At 43.4% G+C, this 20,473-nt stretch overlaps 1 protein-coding gene across 3 annotated transcripts in view; it reads left to right on the top strand.

Moving 5' to 3' along the window:
* ARFGEF2 (ADP ribosylation factor guanine nucleotide exchange factor 2) overlaps positions 1-20,473 on the top strand; it is a 115,005-nt gene that overhangs the window by 34,484 nt on the left and 60,048 nt on the right. For 2 of the 3 annotated variants that reach the window (XM_054467454.2, XM_063659320.1), the window contains 7 exons: positions 7,083-7,151; positions 9,135-9,286; positions 12,405-12,535; positions 14,381-14,615; positions 15,602-15,701; positions 16,420-16,559; positions 19,737-19,845. In XM_054467454.2, coding sequence (XP_054323429.1) covers positions 7,083-7,151; positions 9,135-9,286; positions 12,405-12,535; positions 14,381-14,615; positions 15,602-15,701; positions 16,420-16,559; positions 19,737-19,845 — 936 coding nt within the window. The remainder of the gene's footprint in view (positions 1-7,082; positions 7,152-9,134; positions 9,287-12,404; positions 12,536-14,380; positions 14,616-15,601; positions 15,702-16,419; positions 16,560-19,736; positions 19,846-20,473) is intronic. The other variant, XM_054467455.2, reaches the window with a different exon arrangement.

Here is a 20,473-nt window from a genome sequence, read left to right on the forward strand (position 1 = left end):
GATTACAGGCGTGAGCCACCACGCCCAGCCAGGATCTTTGTTTTAGACAGCGATATGTTCCAAATGCCTGGAACTGTGCTGGACACATAGACACTCAGTTTGTTGATTGAATGAATCTTACCGCCCCACCATCCCCCATGCTCCCTATTTAACTGGACAGAGAACAGGGATGTGGGGAGGCCTTATCTCAGACTCCTCCCATTTTTTCCCCATTATTCTTAGCATGTGACTTCTATCCTTAGGGTCATCTTATGGCTCAGGATCCTGTCGTTTTGTTCCAGGTAGGAAGAAAGAGGAAGAGATAGGACTAAAGAACTCTGCCAGCTGAGTCGCCCCCTTTCTAAAGAGGAGTCTTCTGGAGCTTGTTGCCACCCCTAATAACTTATGCTTACCCCTCATTGGCTATAACTTCATCACATGATCACCCTTTCTGCAAGAAAGGCTGAGAAATGTAGGCACATTCCCTCCCAAAACAAAATTCAGGATCTGTTAGGAAGGATATGAGTTAGGGAACTGGCAGTGCCTGCCACAGAGTGTTCTCCAGCTGGCTAGGGAGGGAATGGCAGCAAGGTTTCTCCTATGTGAACGTATTCAAGGTGGCCCTCTTATTTTGCTTTGGGACAGAGTCTGAAACAGGTAGGGTCTGGTGCGTAATCAGTAATGGTGGTGATATCCCAGGGAAACAGCAGAATCAGTGTTTTTTAAGTAGATTCTTTGTACCTCTCAAAGGTTTGATTTGATTTAATTATCAAACACTTTCACAGCGTGCTTGAAACTTAGATACAACAGACTTAGTAGTGGTTATCACAGCATCCAGAAAAGCCTCTTCTGAGACCTATCCAAGGTTGTCATGTCAGCAAGGGAAGCAGTCCACGGTTACTGGGTGGAGTCTTCCTGCTTTGGGGCCTCAATTGGGATTTTTCCTTAGAAGCTCCCTCTTCAGGAACCTTCTGCCGGTGTTCGGGCTTTCTGACTCTCCTTAGCTCTTCCTGGCCTGAGAATGTTTTGATTTTGCATAAGTACTATTATGGATCCTGCCTATTAAGGAATATGAGTTATATACTCTATCCCTCCAAAAAATGTTGCTCTTGATGCTGTTTAAATGGAAAAACTGCAGTGAGGGAAAGAGGAGATCCATTGCTGACATGGAATTTTGTTTTTCTCATTAGGAATGAAAGATAGTGAAGGTTTTAACTACTGGAACTACTTGCATTGTGATTCATTGGAAATTTTCATTATGGATTTAGTCTGCAGGGCCAGGCAGGTGACAGAAATGAGCAGGCTTCTATCATGAGGACATCATAAATGTCTTCACACAAGCACCTACATATAAACACACAGGCCTAATAAAAAGTAGCATTTGAGAGCTTACTTTTTTCAGGCACTGTTTTAAATGCTTTATGTGTATCATTCTCACAGGTCTTTGTTTACTGGTAAGGAAACTGAGGCTTGGGGAGGTTAAGTAACTTAAGTCCCCACAGTGGGAAGTGGCAGAGCGGGGACCCGGACCAGGCATGCAGGCTCCAGAGCCCTCACTGTTATTCATCATGCTGAATTCACTTCTACAAGGGAACATTTTTCTCTGATTTTTTTTTTTTTTTTTTTTTTGAGACGGAGTCTCGCTCTGTCGCCCAGGCTGGAGTGCAGTGGCGCAGTCTCGGCTCACTGCAAGCTCCACCTCCTGGGTTCACGCCATACTCCTGCCTCAGCCTCCCGAGTAGCTGGGACTACAGGCGCCCGCCACTACGCCTGGCTAATTTTTTTTTTTGTATTTTTAATAGAGACGGGGTTTCACCGTGCTAGCCAGGATGGTCTCAATCGCCTGACCTTATGATCCGCCCACCTCGGCCTCCCAAAGTGCTGGGATTACAGGCGTGAGCCACTGTGCCCAGCCTTCTCTGATGTTCTTAAAACACCCTGCCCAGTCAGCCTCCCATTTTCTCTGCTCTTGACAGACATGTTACTTTCCTGCTTACCGTGTAGTAACAACAGTGGTCCAAGTGTGATGGTGCCTCACATTTGACCCCAAGGGAAGGGAGTCGATTGGGAGTGGAGAGGACTGAGGCAACAGGGTATCAGCTGAGTTCATGCCCTGGCTGAAGAGGGCAGCTTCACCTGGTTCCAGCCAGTTGTGGCCCAGTGTTGCCACATAGTTGGGTTTTTTAAATAGAAGCCCATTCTGGTTTTTGTGAGTAGTCTCCTGGTTTTTAAATGTTGGCAGCTAATTCAAAAGTTTTAAAAAGCAGCACACAGGCTAAGCAATACATATGTACAGGTAGAGGTACTTGCCAGTCACCACTCTATAGCCTCTGGTCTAACTCACTGAGGCTGTAGCTTCTCTGATAAAATGAATTGATATTTCTTGGGTGTTGAATGTAAATGAGGTGCTGTGTACTTTGGAGTGTATGATACAGATTAGAAACTGTCACCATAATTTTATTAATATCATAGCATCAGAGAAGGTTGGGACTGGAAAGGAACTTGGAAATACCTAGTCATATGTTTACCAAATTACAAGAAGTGAGATGTCATGATAAGTGAACCCTTCCTTCCCTCCCTCTCTCCCTCCTTCCCTCCCTCCCACTCTCCCTCCTTCCTTCCCTCCCTCCTTCCCTCCCTCCCTCCTTCCCTCCCTCCCTCCTTCCCTCCCTCCCTCCTTTCTTCCCTCCTTCCCTCCCTCCCTCCTTTCTTCCCTCCTTCCCTCCCTCCCTCCTTCCTTCCCTTCTTCTTTTCCTCCTTCCTTCTCTCCTTCCCTCCCTCCCTCCCTCCTTCCCTCCTTCCCTTCTTTCTTCCCTCCCTCCCTTTCCTTCCTTCCCTCCTTCCTCCCTTTCTCCTTCCCTCCCTCACTCCCTCCCTCCTTCCTTTCCTCCCTCCCTCCTTCCTTCCTTCCTTTCCTCCCTCCCTCTTTCCCTCCCTCCTTCCCTCCCTCCCTCCCTCCTTCCTTCCCTCCTTCCCTCCCTCCTTCCTTCCCTCCCTCCCTCTTTCCCTCCTTCCCTCCTTCCTTCCATTTTGAGACAGGGTCTCACTCTGTCACCCAGGCTGGAGTGCAGTGGTGCAATCTCAAATCACTGCAACCTCTGCCTCTCAGGCTCAAGTGATCTTCCTGACTCAGCCTCCCGAGGAGCTGGGACTACAGGTGCGCCCTGCTAATTTTTATACTTTTTGTAGAGATGGGGTTTTGCTGTGTTGTCCAAGCTAGTCTCAAACTCCTGAGTTCAAGTGATCCTCCCCACCTCAGCCTCCCAAAGTCCTGGGATTACAGGCAGGCATGAGCCACCATGCCCCACCAGAACGTTTTATATTTTAATGGTTATTTATTTTAATATGCATTCAGAAAATATAACTAACGTATGAAAACTGTTATTTTGTGAATTTTATTGCTTAAGGTGAGTTAAAGAGCACTAGTAAATACTTGCAGTCATTCATTGCTTAACAACAGGGATACGTTCTGAGAAATGAGTCATAGGCAGTTTCACTGTTGTGCGAAAGAATATCATGGGTATACTTACACAAACCTAGATGGTATAGCCTACTACATACTATATGTGTAGCTTGTTGGTATGGGCCATATGGTATAGCCTATTGCTCCTAGGCTATAAACCTGTATACCATGTTACTGTATTGAATACTGTACGCATTGGTAACACAATGGTAAGTATTTGAAAAAGTACAGTCACAATGCAGTACAAAAGATAAAAACTGATATACCTGTATAGGGCACTTACCATGGATGGAGCTTGCAGGACTGAAAGTTACTCTAGTGAGTCGGTGAGTGAACAGTGAGTGAATGTGAAGGCCTGGGACATGACCATATGCCACTGCAGGCCTTATAAACACTGTACACTTAGGCTACCCTAAATTTATAAAAATAATTTTCTTTTTTTTTTGAGACGGAGTTTTGCTCCTGTCGCCTATGCTGGAGTGCAATGGCACGATCTCCGCTCACTGCAACCTCCACCTCCCAGGTTCAAGTGATTCTCCTGCCTCAGCCTCCCGAGTAGCTGGGATTACAGGTGCCCGCTACCACACCTGGCTGATTTTTGTATTTTTGGTATAGACTGGGTTTCTCTTGTTGACCAGGCTGGTCTCGAACTCCTGACCTCAGGTGATCCACCTGCCTTGGCCTCCCAAAGTGCTGGGATTACAGGCATGAGCGACTGTGCCCAGCCTATAAAATTAATTTTCTGGCCGGGCGCGGTGGCTCATGCCTGTAATCCCAGCATTTTGGGAGGCCGAGGCAGGCGGATCACGAGGTCAAGAGATCGAGACCATCCTGGCCAACATAATGAAACCCCATCTCTACTAAAAATACAAAAATTAGCTGGGCATGGTGGCGCACACCTGTAGTCCCAGCCACTCAGGAGGCTGAGGCAGGAGAATCGCTTGAACCCAGGAGACGGAGGTTGCAGTGAGCCAAGATTGTGCCACTGCACTCGAGCCTGGCGACAGAGCGAGACTCCGTCTCAAAATATAATAATAATAATAATAATTTTCTTTATTCAATAATAAATTAATTTTAGCTTACTGTAACATTTTTACTTTATAAACAATTTTTTTTAACTGTTTGGCTCTTGTAATAGCACCTAGTTTAAAACAAACACATGGTACAGATGCACAAAAATATTTTTTCTTTATATTCTTATTCTATACATTTTTTTTCTATTTCTTAAATTTTTAGGTTTTTAAAACTTTAAAAATATTTTTGTTAAAAACTAAGCCACAAAACACACAGATTAGCCTAGGCCTACACAGGGTCAGGATCATTCATATCACTTTCTTCCACCTCCACATCTTGTCACCTGGAAGGTCTTCAGGGGCAATAACACACATGGAGTTGGTATCTCCTATAATAACAATACTTTCTTCCGGAATGCCTCCTGAACCTGCCTGAGACTTTTTTACAGTTAACTTTTTCTTTTTTAAATAATTAGAAGGCAATGACAATAAAGAGTATGGTATAGGCTGAGCACGGTGGCTCACACCTGTAATCCCAACACCTTGGGAGGCTGAGGCAGGCAGATCACTTGAGGTCAGGAGTTCGAGGCCAGCCTGGCCAACATGGCAAAAGCCTGTTTCTACTAAAAATACAAAAATTAGCTGGGTGTGGTGGCAGATGCCTATAATCCCAGTTACTCAGGAGGCTGAGGCAGGAGAATCGCTTGAACCTGGGAGGCGGAGGTTGCAGTGAGCCAAGATCGTGTCACTGCACTCCAACCTGGGCAACAGAGTGAGACTCTATCAAAAAAAAGAAGAAGTATATTATAATAAATACATAAACTAGCTGGGCACGGTGGCTCACACCTGTAATCCCAGCTACTCAGGAGGTTGAGGCAGGAGAATTGCTTGAACCTGGGAGGCGGAGGCTGTAGTGAGCTGGGATTGCTCCATTGCACGCCAGCCTGGGCAACAAGAGTGAAACTCCATCTCAAATAATAAATAAAAAATAAATAAATAATAAACTAATAACATAGTGGTTTATTACCAATTATTATGTACTATACAGAATTGCATGTGCTATTCTTTTATATGACTGGTAGCACAGTAGGTTTGTTCACACCAGCATCACCACAAATATAAGTAATAAGTTGTGCTGTGACATAATGACGGCTATGATGTCACTAGGCGATAGGAATTTTTCAGCTCCATTTGTAATCTTCCTGGACCACTATTGTGTATGTGGTTCCTTATTGACAAAACGTTGTTATGTGGTGCATAACAGTATATTTCAAATACATAATAACATATAATATTATAGTGGTGCATGAATGTGGCAAAAGTTATGAAGGTGGTTTGAGAATGACTAAAGTTTGAGTAACAGTGGTCTAGTCTAAATCATCCTTTTTAGATGAAGAAGTGAGTTTAGCTATTGTGACTGTTTCTGGGGTTTTCTAATTTCAAGTTCCCTTTGCCTTCTAGGAAAAGCTTATAACATCAGTATTTCCCACACGAATTTACTTTGCCACATAGATAGTTCCAGGGTGTTAAGTGCCCAGTGGAAATGAAAATACTTAGCACTGCCCTCCAGGACCTTATAGATCAAGCATAGAACTCATAAAAATGGTGGCTGGGTTGAAAATTCTCATTAATACACAGTCAAAGGATTATTTTGGTTTTGCTTTTTTAAGGTGATGGGTTTTTTGGTCAACGTGTTGTTTTATAAATGAGTAATGTTAGGCCAGGTACAATGGCTCACGCTTGTAATCCCAGCACTTTGCGATGCCAAGGTGGGTGGATCACTTGAACTCAGGAGTTCAAGACCAGCCTAGGCAACATAGAGAAACCTCATCTCTACTAAAACTACAAAAATTAGCCGGGCGTGGTGAGGAGGCGGGAGGATTGCTTGAACCAAGGAGGCGGAGGTTGCAGTAAGCTGAGATGGTGCCATTGCACTCCAGCCTGGGCAAGAGAGCAAAACTCTGTCTTTAAAAAAAAAAAAAAAAAAAGTAATGTTTACTTCTAAACATCTGGTCAAGAACTGTTTACTTTATATAAGCTCTTTCCCAGAACTAGTTTTCTAGGTGGGGGGAGTAACAGATACTGAACCTCTTCTACTTAAACAGTTAACATTTTACAGAATAATTTCATAAAAGTTTAGTAAATCCTTAACTATCACATTGGAAATCTCATGCCAGATTCTGGGTTTACAGTGTGGGAAGGCGAAGCAGCAGAAGGCATGTCATTTACCAAGGCTCGTTGGTCCCCGAGGCTAAGGCACAAGAGAAAGCTCCATGTGTTCTGCCAGGAACCCTAGCTGGATAAAATCAAGCTCCTGCCTCCAAGTTGGGGGTAGTGGGGAGGGCCCTGGGCCGAGCCACTGGGACTTAGGAAGGAAGAGAGTAGTATAAGCCAGTGGGGTTTTAGTGTTCTACAAAGGGAACCTCAAAAGCAGAACAGATGCTGCCTAAGTTTCCAGATTTCAAGGAAATTGTCCTCCATTGGCACAATCAGATTTGGCCTTGGGGAGAACTTATTTGCACCCTTTGCCTTCTGAAATGTAACTCCCTGTAATCTCCTTTTCCTCTCTTCCTTTGTTTTTCCTGAAAATGCCCACGTGTGTTTTGTATGTTTGGATGTGTGTGTAGGGACTGATGACGGAGCCCAGGAGGTGGTGAAGGACATCTTGGAAGATGTAGTCACATCTGCCATTAAAGGTAAGAACCAAGGACAGCCCAGCCTTTCCTCTTCCCTCATTCCTCCAAGAAGTCCTCAGCAAAATATTTTAGTGGTGTAGTTTCCTCTTCCCTGCCCTAAGAACTCGTGGAGCTCATGGAAACTGAATCTTCCCACGTCTGCCCATCTTTTATATGGGATTCAAAAATGACTTGTTTTTACTGACTGATTTTAGTCTCATTTGGGTTGGGTTTAAAAAACATAGTCTGGGCCAGGCGCGGTGGCTCACGCCTGTAATCCCAGCACTTTGGGAGGCCAAGGTGGGTGGATCACGAGGTCAGGAGTTCGAGACCAGCCTGGCCAATATGGTGAAACCCGTCTACTAAAAATACAAAAAGTAGCCGGGCATGGTGGCGCGTGCCTGTAGTCCCAGCTATTCGGGAGGCTGAGGTGGGAGAATTGCTTGAACCTGGATGGTGGAGGTTGCAGTGAGCTGAGAACATACCACTGCACTTCAGCCTGGGTGACAGAGTGAGACTCCATCTCAAAAAAAAGACACATAGTCTGACTGTGTTAGGCTTAGATGCTCCACATAGAGATGCCGAGGGCCATTCCATAAGCCTTGTAGATTAGGGGATGGCCAGGTTTTTCTAGGAGTGTTTTGGAGCCCTGAGATCCGTGTCGATTGGAGCTGAGTTTTCATGGCCAGCCATTGATGTGTCAAGGGGACAGTCCACATGTCAGCAGGTATCAGGTGTACAGGGAAGCTTTATTTTGTTAGGCTTCATTCATAAGTGCCTCATGGTGTGGTTTCAGTGGAATTAAACTTGTATGGCTCAGAATGACTATTAGATGATCTTTTTTCTTTGTTTCTGCCCAAAATCTCAGGTCAGTGGGTGTATGTTGAACACTTTGTTCCAATGCCAATAAACTATGAATTTGTCCAGAAATCAAAATCTTAATGGGTTTTCATCAGCTTTTTTTTAAATGAAAGATAGTAAAATGAAACAGAGTACAAATGATCTGACTGTATCACATATAATGTTAAGTATTGTTTCATGAAATGTGTTTCAGTTACCTATGTGCCCGTGTCTATACTGGGATGCAATTTTATAAATTAATTTCTTACAGAGGTCAAGATTTGAAAGCCACTTTTCTAAGCCCTATCTTTTTGTTAAGGTACCACAAAGCTATATACATATTCTATTATTTATTTAACTTCTTATAGAAATGCCTGTAAAATAGAAAAATTTTATTTCATACCTTTAGACTTGTTTCTGGGGTCTATACAAGAAGTCATCACATAATCGATGTTTGTCTTGTTTACTTTATGTCCTCCAGCCGCTACTGCAGAGCCTGGTACATAATAGGCACTTGATAAATATTTATTGAATGAAATATGCTTTGTAAAGATATTATTGAAAATTGTTCTCATTGTTTCATGTCCCTTATCTATATAAAGAACCACATTATAAATTTTTCTTAGAGTTTCATTGCTCTGCTGATCATCAGATATGCTTTCCTTCATTAAATGATGAAATCTATTTAATTCTTTATTTTAATTATTCCCCTTTTTTCATATGGCTGCCAAGAAGCTCAGGTTTACATTTTTTCTCTGTGACTAAGGTTTTCTGTCATGACTGGCTCTTCTGTAATTCCTTTATTAATAGTACTTTTAAAAAATCTGTACCTTTCATGTTTAGCTGCTTCTAATCTTTTTCAAAAGTGAATGGGGGTGGGCAGGGCTGCTGCATTACACAGTTCTGGAGGCACCATTGATCTGGAGAGAATTATATATTGCTGTGGCCCTGGCAGTGGGGCTGTGGATAACAAACACTCGTAAAGCTTAAGCATCACTTTGGCCAAGGCTTTTCCAGGATTATGTCAGTCATTGGCTGGTGGCACAGGAAAAGGGGAAAAAGCAACAGCTAGGAGGTTCACAGATAACTTCTTTTTGGTGTCAGGCAGCCCTTTAGGGTAAGTACAATACTAATTTGGCTATGACTTTGTACTTGTGTTTTAAGAAGCAGCGGAAAAGCATGGTCTGACAGAACCTGAGAGAGTTCTAGGTGAACTGGAGTGCCAGGAATGTGCTCTTCCCCCAGGAGTTGATGAAAACTCACAGACCAACGGGATAGCCGATGACAGGCAGTCCTTGTCGTCAGCAGATAATCTGGTATGTTGGTGATCATCCTCTGTGGACTCATTGTCATTTTTACTTTTTCAAAAGATGCAGAATTAAATCTTTTCTCAAAAGAAGCAACTAAAATAAGCAAGCCCTGTTTATTTATTAGTCACATAGTCCTGGGCTGATATTCTTTGTATTAGCAGGTTCAGTTCTTATGTGCTAATGTTGCTAGGTATATAACCTCATTATTAAACCCTGTTTACTGAGACTTCTAATACTTAAATTTCTTGCCACTTTTCTTCCCTCTCAAAATAGTATACATTCATTATAGAAAAATAAAATAGTTACCTGTCTTTCCTTCTCTGTATTGAAAAGTCAGTATGACTGTATTGAAAGCCATCCATAACCCATAGATTGCCCTTGTTAATATCTTACTTATATCCTTCTAGATTTTTCTCCATCTCATGTATTTTTCCACTTAAATAAAATTATACAGTATGTATCCTGTGTTGCAGCCTGCTTTTTAAACAATTTATATTATGAACATTCTCTCAGGCCCATAGATATGTCTGCCACATTATATTTTTAAATAGCCTTACTGTTCTCTTAAAAGTTGCTTTAAAATTAAATATAAACATTCAAAATAGGAAGTAATATGATGTGAGTGTCCCTCTAGGCCCCACTTTCTTTGTCTTTTTACCAGTGTTTCTCAATCTTTTTCGTTATTGCCCCTTCCTCGAAGAAAACTTTGTAGACATTTTTTCCTAATCATCATCCCCCATTAAGTTGTAATGCCAGCAATAAACTGGATATCCATATGCTACGTGTATATCTGTGCTTTATACCTAAAAAGAATAAGGATTTGTTGTTCTTGTTGTTTGTTTGAGACAGAGTCTCACTCTCACCTAGGCTAGAGTGCAGTGGTGTGATCTCGACTCACTGCAGCCTTCACTTCCTGGGCTCAAATGATCCTGCCACTTCAGCCCCCTGAGTATCTGGGACTACAGGCATGCACCACCATACCTGGCTAATTTTTTATTATTTGTAGAGACATGGTCTCACTATATTGCCCAGGGTGATCTTGAACTAGGCTCAAGCAATCTGCCCACCTCAGCTTCCCAAAGTGCTGGGTTTACAGGCTTGAGCCACTGTATCCAACCAGAATAATGTTTTTTTCCCCCCTTGAGGACACGTTTAAATCTATACAAGGGACTCGTGTTATATGCTAAGCTGCAATTTGCTTTGTTTACTCAACACTATATGATGGGCATCTTCCCCTATCAGTATATGTAGAGCTAACAAAAATTTTTAATGGCCATGTGAAATTCTGTATGGATCACTGTAATCTATTAACCAATTCCCTATTGGGTTTTTAGATTATTCCAGTTTTATCATAGGAAATGGTTCTATAATGAGTATCCTTATAGATAACTCTTAATTCTTTCTTAGGAATAAATTCCTGCAAGTAGTATTGATGGTTCAAGAGTTGGAAGTTTTAGCTGAGTGTAATAGCATGCTTCTGTATTCCCAGCTACTCAGGAGGCTGAGGCTGGAGGATCGCTTGAGCCCAGAAGTCCAGCCAGGGGAAGATAGCGAGACCCCGTCTCATAAATAAATAAATGTAGCAAGATCATGTCTCATAAGTAAATGAATGAAAGAGAGTGGGAGTTGGAAGTTTTAAGGCTTTTGATATTTAACACCAAGTCAGTCTTCTGGGAAGGTACTACTTGAATACCTGTCCACCTTTAATCTCTCAATACCCATTTTCCCATTCCCTCATTAAAACTAGGCAGCAGCCTTTATTCAAATCTTTGCTAGTCTGATAGGAGAAAGCTCCTACTCTAATGATGAGTAATAAGGTCATTTAGATTTCTTTATCATTTGCATTTATTGGTACATTGCTTATCCATGTTTTTTTCATTTGGGAGGAAGGTTTTCATATTTCCTTGATGAATTATAAGAACTTTTGTATGTGGGGGATATTAATCTTTATTATATGTTTTTTAAATTTTTATTTTATTTTTTTGAGATGGAGTCTCACTCTGTTGCCCAGGCTGGAGTGCAGTGGCGCAATCTGGGCTCACTGCAAGCTCCGCCTCCCGGGTTCATGCCATTCTCCTGCCTCAGCCTCTCGAGTAGCTGGGACTACAGGTGCCCGCCACCATACCTGGCTAATTTTTTGTATTTTTAGTAGAGACGGGGTTTCACCATGTTAGCCAGGATGGTCTCGATCTCCTGACCTCGTGATCCGCCCGCCTCAGCCTCCCAAAGTGCTGGGATTACAGGCGTGAGCCACCGCGCCTGGCCAAAAAATTTTATTTTTATGTTTTGCTTTTAAATGTAATTTACCTTTTTTTAGGTGAAAAAAGTTTATTTTGTAATACCTATCCTTTGTTACCCATTTATCATGCAATAGTTGCAATAGTATTCTTTTTTTTACTTTTTTTTTTTTTTTTTGGTCACCCAGGCTGGAGTGTAGTGCTGTGATCTTGGCTCACTGCAACCTTTACCTCCCAGGTTCAAGCGATTCTCCTGTCTTAGCCTCCTAAGAAGCTGGGATTAGCAGAGATGAGGTTTCACCATGTTGGCCAAGTTGGTCTGGAACTCCTGACCTGAACTGATCTGCCCGCCTTGGCCTCCCAAAGTGTTGGGATTACAGGCGTGAGCCATTCATTGCACCTGGTTTACAATAGTATTCTTAGAAATACCTTTCTTACCCAAGCTAATATAATTAACTGTATTAGTTTTGGGTTTTTTACAGCTTAACTTTTGATCATTTTTCATTTTAAACCACCCATACCAACTCTGAAGAACAAGGAAGAAGGTTGTAGAATTGCTGTAATGGCTCCTCCATAGCTCCTATTTTGTCATATCCTCCCCTCCGCCACATCCCTCATCTCTCTATTAAATAGAAGAATTTGAATTTCCATGAGATAATTACATTTCTTATTTTTGGTAAGAGTTAGCTTTTGTTTTGCCCTCTCCCTTTTTATTTTTTGAGATACGGTCTCACTATGTTCCCCAGATTGGAGTGCAGCGATGCCATCATGGCTTACTGCAGCCTTGATCTCCTCGGATCAATGGATCCTCCTGCATCAGCCTCCGGAGTAGCTGGGACTACAGGTGCATGCCACCACACCCAGCTAATGTTTGTTTCTAATCCTAGGAATCGGATGCACAAGGACATCAAGTGGCTGCCAGGTTCTCCCACGTTCTGCAGAAGGATGCCTTCCTTGTGTTCCGCTCCCTGTGCAAACTGTCCATGAAACCCCTTGGTGAAGGCCCTCCAGACCCAAAGTAAGCAGACAGCAGTTCTTGGCCATCTTCTATCCAATGATCCAGCAGCACATGGTACTGTGTTTCACACTTCCCTTGTTCCAAGAAGTTTCAGTGTCATGTCTCTTTGTCAGTGTAAGTGCAGGAACGGTTTTACAACTTTTCAGACTCATGCAGTCTCTAGAGTCCTTTCATGTTGAATTGTCTCTGTATCCCCACCAGCCAAGATTTTGCCCAGTTTTGCTTTTCTTGGCATATGAATGCTAAAAAACAGTCTGTTTATTGAACACATAAAAAACACATTTTTACTAGCTAGTGGATTGAATCTCTTGATGTGGGATGTGGAGGGACAGGATGCCTGTAAACCTCAGTTCCCTGTTCTGTTGCAAACCTCTGCTTCGTCGAGACAGATGTAAGCCCCAGATTCGACACAGGGAAGCCAAACATTGCTTTGTAGTAAACAAACTACTACAAGGATGTCAGTGCTGTGGAGTGAAGAAAGCAGAGGCTTCAGAGCCAAAAAGAGCTGCATTTAGATCTTGTATCCTCCACTTGAGAGCAGTTCCTTGGCTATATGACTTGCCAAGCCTCATCTGAAAAATGGGAATATGGAAAATCATCTTACAGTATTGATTAAATGAAATATCGGTGTTGTCCTGAGCATGGGGCCTTGTACTTCATAAATTATCACGATTGTTCCTGTCATTAGTCATTAATAATAATCCTCAATTCATCTATTGAGAATGCTGCTAATACTATGATAGGTATTAGGAAAATAGGCCGGGTGCGGTGGCTCATGCCTATAATCCCAGCACTCTGGGAGGCCGAGGCGGGTGGATCATTTGAGGCCAGGAGTTCGAGACCAGCCTGGCCAACAAGATGAAACCCCACTTCTACTAAAAATACAAAAATTAGCCGGGTATGCTGGTACATGCCTGTAATCCCAGCCACTTGGGAAGCTGAGGCAAGAGAATCTCTTGAACCCAAGAGGCAGAAGTTGCAGTGAGCCGAGATCATGTCACTGAACTCTAGCCTGGGCAACAGAGCAGCAATAAATTTTTAAAAATAAAAATAGGCCGGGCGCGGTGGCTCACGCCTGTAATCCCAGCACTTTGGGAGGCCGAGGCGGGCGGATCCTGAGGTCAAGAGATCGAGACCATCCTGGCCAACGTGGTGAAACCCCATCTCTACTAAAAATACAAAAAATTAGCCGGGCATGGTGGCAGGTGCCTGTAATCCCAGCTACTCGGGAGGCTGAGGCAGGAGAGTCGCTTGAACCCAGGAGGTGGAGGTTGCAGTGATCCGAGATTTGTGCCATTGCACTCCAGCCTGGACAAAAAGAGCGAAACTCTGTCTCAAAAAAATAAAAAAATAAATAAAATAAAAATAAGTGTTAAGAAAGTAGTTCATGAAAATGTACTATTTCTTACCATACCTGAACTCGGGGATGGACAGTGGGGAGGGAGGGCTGTGAGGTAGGTGGGTAAAGAGCACCATCTTCATGGTGTGTGAAGGCAGGGTGAGCCAGGTGTCTCAGCCTCCCACAAGTGATGTAAAGTCGTTGATTCTTGCGGTACAGTTGCAGAACTCGCTCTCCAGAATCAGTTGACACTTTGCTCCTGCTGTATTCTCTACTTTGTGATGGAGAGAGACAAAGAGGAGTTGGCAGCTCTTGTTCTCAAAGGGCCTGCAATTCCAGAAGGACCCAACTCATGCCATCTGCCCTCATTCTCCTGACATTTAGGTGCTATTAATTCTTTAAAATTCTGCTCATTGGTAAAGGAGCAAAGCAAGGCCTTCTCAAGAAACATACTGTTTGACATTTTTTCTTTTAGCACTGTTGTGGTTTTTCATTTTCTTTGCCAGATCCCATGAACTGCGTTCCAAGGTGGTTTCCCTGCAGCTGCTCCTCTCTGTGTTGCAAAATGCTGGCCCCGTATTCAGGACTCACGAGATGTTCATCAATGCAATCAAGCAATATCTCTGTGTGGCCTTGTCCAAAAACGGCGTCTCTTCAGTGCCTGATGTCTTTGAGCTCTCTCTTGCCATTTTTCTTACTCTTCTTTCAAACTTTAAAATGCACTTGAAAATGCAGATAGAGGTACGGATTCCAAAGTTTTTTCATTTGATTATTTACTATTATTATTAGTCATTAATAATAATACTCAATATTGAGAATGCTGCTAATATTACACTAAGCATTAGGAAAATGGTTCATGAAAATGTTTCATATCTTACCATCCCGGAACTCGGGAGTGTGCAGGGGCAGGGAGGGTAAATGGCATATTCATCGGCTGGCACCCCAGTAAATCAGAACTTTTTGAATGAGTAAGAGAATATCTTTTTATAAAAAGTTACTGCCCCCAGGCTGGGCGCCGTGGCTCACGCCTGTAATCCCAGCACTTTGGGAGGCTGAGGCCGGCGGATCATGAGGTCAGGAGATCGAGACCATCCTGGCTAACACGGTGAAACCCCGTCTCTACTAAAAACACAAAAAATTAGCCAGGAGTGGTGGCGGGTGCCTGTAGTCCCAGCTACTCGGGAGGCTGAAGCAGGAGAATGGCATGAATCAGGGAGGTGGAGCTTGCAGTGAGCCCAGATTGCGCCACTGCACTCCAGCCTGGGCAACAGAGCGAGACTCCATCTCAAAAAAAAAAAAAAAAAAAAAGAGTTACTGCCCCCAGATCTTATGTGCCTTTCATTTTAACCAAAGGATATGGTCTGTGTGCTGGGCTCAGCCCCGTAAACATATCTGTTTGGTCTGTAAATTGTTTGAAATCATTTAGATTAGTTGCCAAATTGAGAAATCCTATTTTACATGAAAATCCAGATTTCTGGTTTCTCCAAAAAGTCACAGCATGGGTCCTGCATTTCCACTTGGCAGCTCCCTGATGGGCCCCACCCTGCCAGCCATCCTCACCAAGGCCAGGGTCCCAGTGCTGCCCAGCGAGGTGGGCACTCCACTCTTCTTCTGCCCAGGGTGCTTTACTTACTGCACGATCAGTTTGGCTGCTTGAAGACTTTGGAGGTTTTGAGCCCTGGTTGAAACGGTTAATTAGTGTCCTCCTTTGTCTTTATGTCATATAGGTCTTTTTCAAAGAGATTTTCCTGAACATTTTAGAAACATCAACAAGTTCTTTTGAGCACAGATGGATGGTCATTCAGACTCTGACGAGGATCTGTGCAGGTATTTCCACCTGGGGACACTCATCCACTGGACTTTTGATGCTTTAATTTGCCACAGCTCAGATTAAGACTTTTAAAACTTTTAGAGTTTTAAAGAAGGATTGGAAATAAAAGGCTAATTCTAACCTAGTCCTGCCCCACCTCTCCTTTTTTAGAGGATGACCAACTCAGGCTGGTTTGCCAAGGACTTCCTGGTTTTAGCACTAAAAGTCTCATGTCCCAGAAACCCCCTAATCTCGTCAAACTGGGACACTTGGTTACATTACCTACAAGCTGAGTACTTCTAATCACAGGACCTAAGATACTGATGCTGCCAATTTTTGATTGGGTGCTGCGGTAAATGTGGATTTACCTTACACTATACAATTGTGTGGCCTCAAAGTAAGCATCCTGCTTGTCTGGCATCAAATGTAATTTTGTAAGAGTGACACAACTTTAAGAGGTGGGTCAGGCAATTGTTAGCGTCTTCCTTGATAAGAAAAGCGAGGCTTGGATGGGTGGAATGAACTGCCTGAGATTTCAATTTGCTCAGAAGCAGGCCTGAAAACAACCTCCTGTCTTCCAGCTTCCTAGTACTTCTAACATGTGTTTCCCGAGTGAGATGCGGCCACTGGAGTCTGTAGTTCACCGGGGAAATTTGTTGGCAAACATCTTGTTTGATAAGAAAACCTAACTGCTATTTGATCAGAATTTCTGATACTTGTATGTTATTTTCCAAGATGCCCAGTGTGTTGTGGATATTTATGTCAACTACGACTGTGATTTAAATGCTGCTAACATTTTCGAGCGCCTTGTAAATGATTTATCCAAAATTGCTCAGGGAAGAAGTGGACATGAGCTGGGAATGACACCTCTGCAGGTAAAAACAGTGTGGACACTCAATTATATTAAAGTTTATTCATTCCAATAAACATTCATTGAGTGCCACCGCATGCCAGGCACTGTCCTTGATACAGCAGCGAACAAAACAGGCGTGCATATTCACACACTTACAGCAGTGAACGAAACAGGCGTGCATATTCACACACAGCAGTGAACGAAACAGGCGTGCATATTCACACACAGCAGTGAACGAAACAGGCGTGCATATTCACACACAGCAGTGAACGAAACAGGCGTGCATATTCACACACAGCAGTGAACGAAACAGGCGTGCATATTCACACACAGCAGTGAACGAAACAGGCGTGCATATTCACTCACAGCAGTGAACGAAACAGGCGTGCATATTCACACACAGCAGTGAACGAAACAGGCGTGCATATTCACACACTCACAGCAGTGAACGAAACAGGCGTGCATATTCACACACACAGCAGTGAACGAAACAGGCGTGCATATTCACACACTCACAGCAGTGAACGAAACAGGCGTGCATATTCACACACAGCAGTGAACGAAACAGGCGTGCATATTCACACACAGCAGTGAACGAAACAGGCGTGCATATTCACACACACACAGCAGTGAACGAAACAGGCGTGCATATTCACACACACACAGCAGTGAACGAAACAGGCGTGCATATTCACACACAGCAGTGAACGAAACAGGCGTGCATATTCACACACTCACAGCAGTGAACGAAACAGGCGTGCATATTCTCACACAGCAGTGAACGAAACAGGCGTGCATATTCACACACTCACAGCAGTGAACGAAACAGGCGTGCATATTCACACACAGCAGTGAACGAAACAGGCGTGCATATTCACACACTCACAGCAGTGAACGAAACAGGCGTGCATATTCACACACTCACAGCAGTGAACGAAACAGGCGTGCATATTCACACACTCACAGCAGTGAACGAAACAGGCGTGCATATTCACACACAGCAGTGAACGAAACAGGCGTGCATATTCACACACAGCAGTGAACGAAACAGGCGTGCATATTCACACACAGTGAACGAAACAGGCGTGCATATTCACACACTCACAGCAGTGAACGAAACAGGCGTGCATATTCACACACAGCAGTGAACGAAACAGGCGTGCATATTCACACACAGCAGTGAACGAAACAGGCGTGCATATTCACACACAGCAGTGAACGAAACAGGCGTGCATATTCACACACACAGCAGTGAACGAAACAGGCGTGCATATACACACACAGCAGTGAACGAAACAGGCGTGCATATTCACACACACACAGCAGTGAACGAAACAGGCGTGCATATTCACACACAGCAGTGAACGAAACAGGCGTGCATATTCACACACACAGCAGTGAACGAAACAGGCGTGCATATTCACACACACAGCAGTGAACGAAACAGGCGTGCATATACACACACAGCAGTGAACGAAACAGGCGTGCATATTCACACACACAGCAGTGAACGAAACAGGCGTGCATATTCACACACTCCCAGCAGTGAACGAAACAGGCGTGCATATTCACACACTCCCAGCAGTGAACGAAACAGGCGTGCATATTCACACACTCCCAGCAGTGAACGAAACAGGCGTGCATATTCACACACTCCCAGCAGTGAACGAAACAGGCGTGCATATTCACACACTCCCAGCAGTGAACGAAACAGGCGTGCATATTCACACACTCCCAGCAGTGAACGAAACAGGCGTGCATATTCACACACTCCCAGCAGTGAACGAAACAGGCGTGCATATTCACACACTCCCAGCAGTGAACGAAACAGGCGTGCATATTCACACACTTCTTGCCGTCATGAAACGACATTAAGGAAGTCAGTTCAGATGATCATAAGGGCTGCAGAGAAGAATAAAGCAGGGACGGCAGAGAGGAAGTGCTGGAGGTGGGGTGCTGTAATTCTTAATGGGGTCATTAGGGTAGTATCCCTTAGAAGGTGACCTTTGAGCTGAGACCCATAGGAAGCAAATTCATTCTCAGTCACCCTTCCAAAGATAGCGTGGAAAACAGGATCCCAGTCTGCAGTAGAGGCAAAGGAGATTGGCTAGTAGCAGAATACCTCATTAGAGTGCCTACAAAGAAAATTGGATGCTTAACTGTAGGTTTCTGAATGAACTGGTCAGAGGGTCTCCAAGCTCCCTGGAATTATGTGTAGAATTTTGGTATATGGGCATTTTTCCTAAAAGATGGTCATAGTTGTCATTAGAATCACAGAGATCTATGCTGTCCGAGATGCTGTTTTGAATCTAAAATACTTGCAGTTTTTTCAGATGATCTGCAACTCATATTCAACTTGTTATTTAAGAATGCTATTTATTTTTGAAAATCAGTATTTTTATTTACTTAAAGGGTGAGCCTTAAAATTGAATGCATTTGTGGGTATTTAGGGGATGCGTTGTATCCAGAGTCACTTACAGCATAATTCAAGGTTTTTTCTCCTTTTTTTTAGTCACTGGTTAAGACCTTGTTATTTGTTATTTGAGTGTGATTTTTTTTTTTTTTTTTTTTTTTTTGAGACAGAATCTCACTCTGTCACCCAGGCTGGAGTGCAGTGGCACGATCTCAGCTCACTGCAACCTCTGCCTCCCAGGTTCAAGTGATTCTCCTGCTTCAGCCTCCCGAGTGGCAGGGATTACAGGTGCCTGCCACCACACCCGGCTGATTTGAGACGGGGTTTCACCATATTGTCCAGGCTGGTCTTGAACTCCTTACCTCAGGTGGTCTACCCACCTCGGCCTCCCAAAGTGCTGGGATTACAGGCGTGAGCCACAGCGCCTGGCCAAGACCTTGTAATTTTTTTAAAAATATAAAAATTAAAAAATTTTTTTTTAATCACACGAGCAATGAATGAAAACTTCTTTTTGAAAATCCAAATAACATTGTTCATTTTAGGAAAACACATATCCCATATTTTTGCTGCTGGGGTGTTTATAATGAGCACCTTTAGAGATGTCCAGGGTTTTGCAATGTATCCTTGATACTTGTCACTTCTTAGCTCTGGGTTTGTTTCATCCTTAATAGCACTGACTGTCAGTGATTTATCTCTTAGCCTCACTGGGGTCCCAGAAAGCCTCGTAGATGTCTGTTCTCTTCATTTTTCTGTTAAGTCTCTTTCCTGTGTGACTTCGTCCCTTAGGAGCTCAGCCTCAGGAAGAAAGGCCTGGAGTGCCTCGTGTCCATTCTCAAGTGCATGGTGGAGTGGAGCAAAGACCTGTATGTGAATCCCAACCACCAGACCAGCCTCGGTGAGACAGCATTGCTGCCACACCCACCTCCATTGATAATAGTCTCCTGCAACTCCTGGGAACAGTTGTCTTAGTATAGTTGTCTTAGAATTGAAAAAGCCTTTTTAGTTTGCTAAATACCTATATCATTTTGAAAGTTCTGCTTTTTAATGCATCTGGAGTTGTGTGAAGTTATGCTGTAATTTCATTGTTTTCAAATACAGAGCCAGTTGCTCCAGTGCCTTTTTAGTAGTTGTTCATTCCCTCACTGATTCAAAGCATCACCTTTATGATATACCACATTTTCCTATGTAAGTCTGTTTCTGGAGTTTTAATTTTTTTAAAGAGACAGAGTCTCTTTCCATTACCCGGGCTGGAGTACAGTGGTGCGATCATAGCTCACTGCAGCCTGAAACTCCTGGGCTCAAGCGATCCTCCCACCTCGGCCTCCCAAAGCTCTGGGATTACAGACGTGAGCCACTGTGCCTGGCCTTCTTTCTGGATTTTCTATTCTGTTCTGTTTATTTGTCTGTTTTAACACCAGTACCACACTTGTTTTTGGTATCTTGTAGGGCAAGTCCTCCTATTCATTGTTCTTTAAGTTGTCTTGATCTTTTTTTGCCTTTTTTACTCTTTCATGTGAATTTTA

Source organism: Pongo pygmaeus, chromosome 21, assembly GCF_028885625.2.
Source record: "Pongo pygmaeus isolate AG05252 chromosome 21, NHGRI_mPonPyg2-v2.0_pri, whole genome shotgun sequence".
Classification (NCBI taxonomy): Eukaryota; Metazoa; Chordata; class Mammalia; order Primates; family Hominidae; genus Pongo; species Pongo pygmaeus.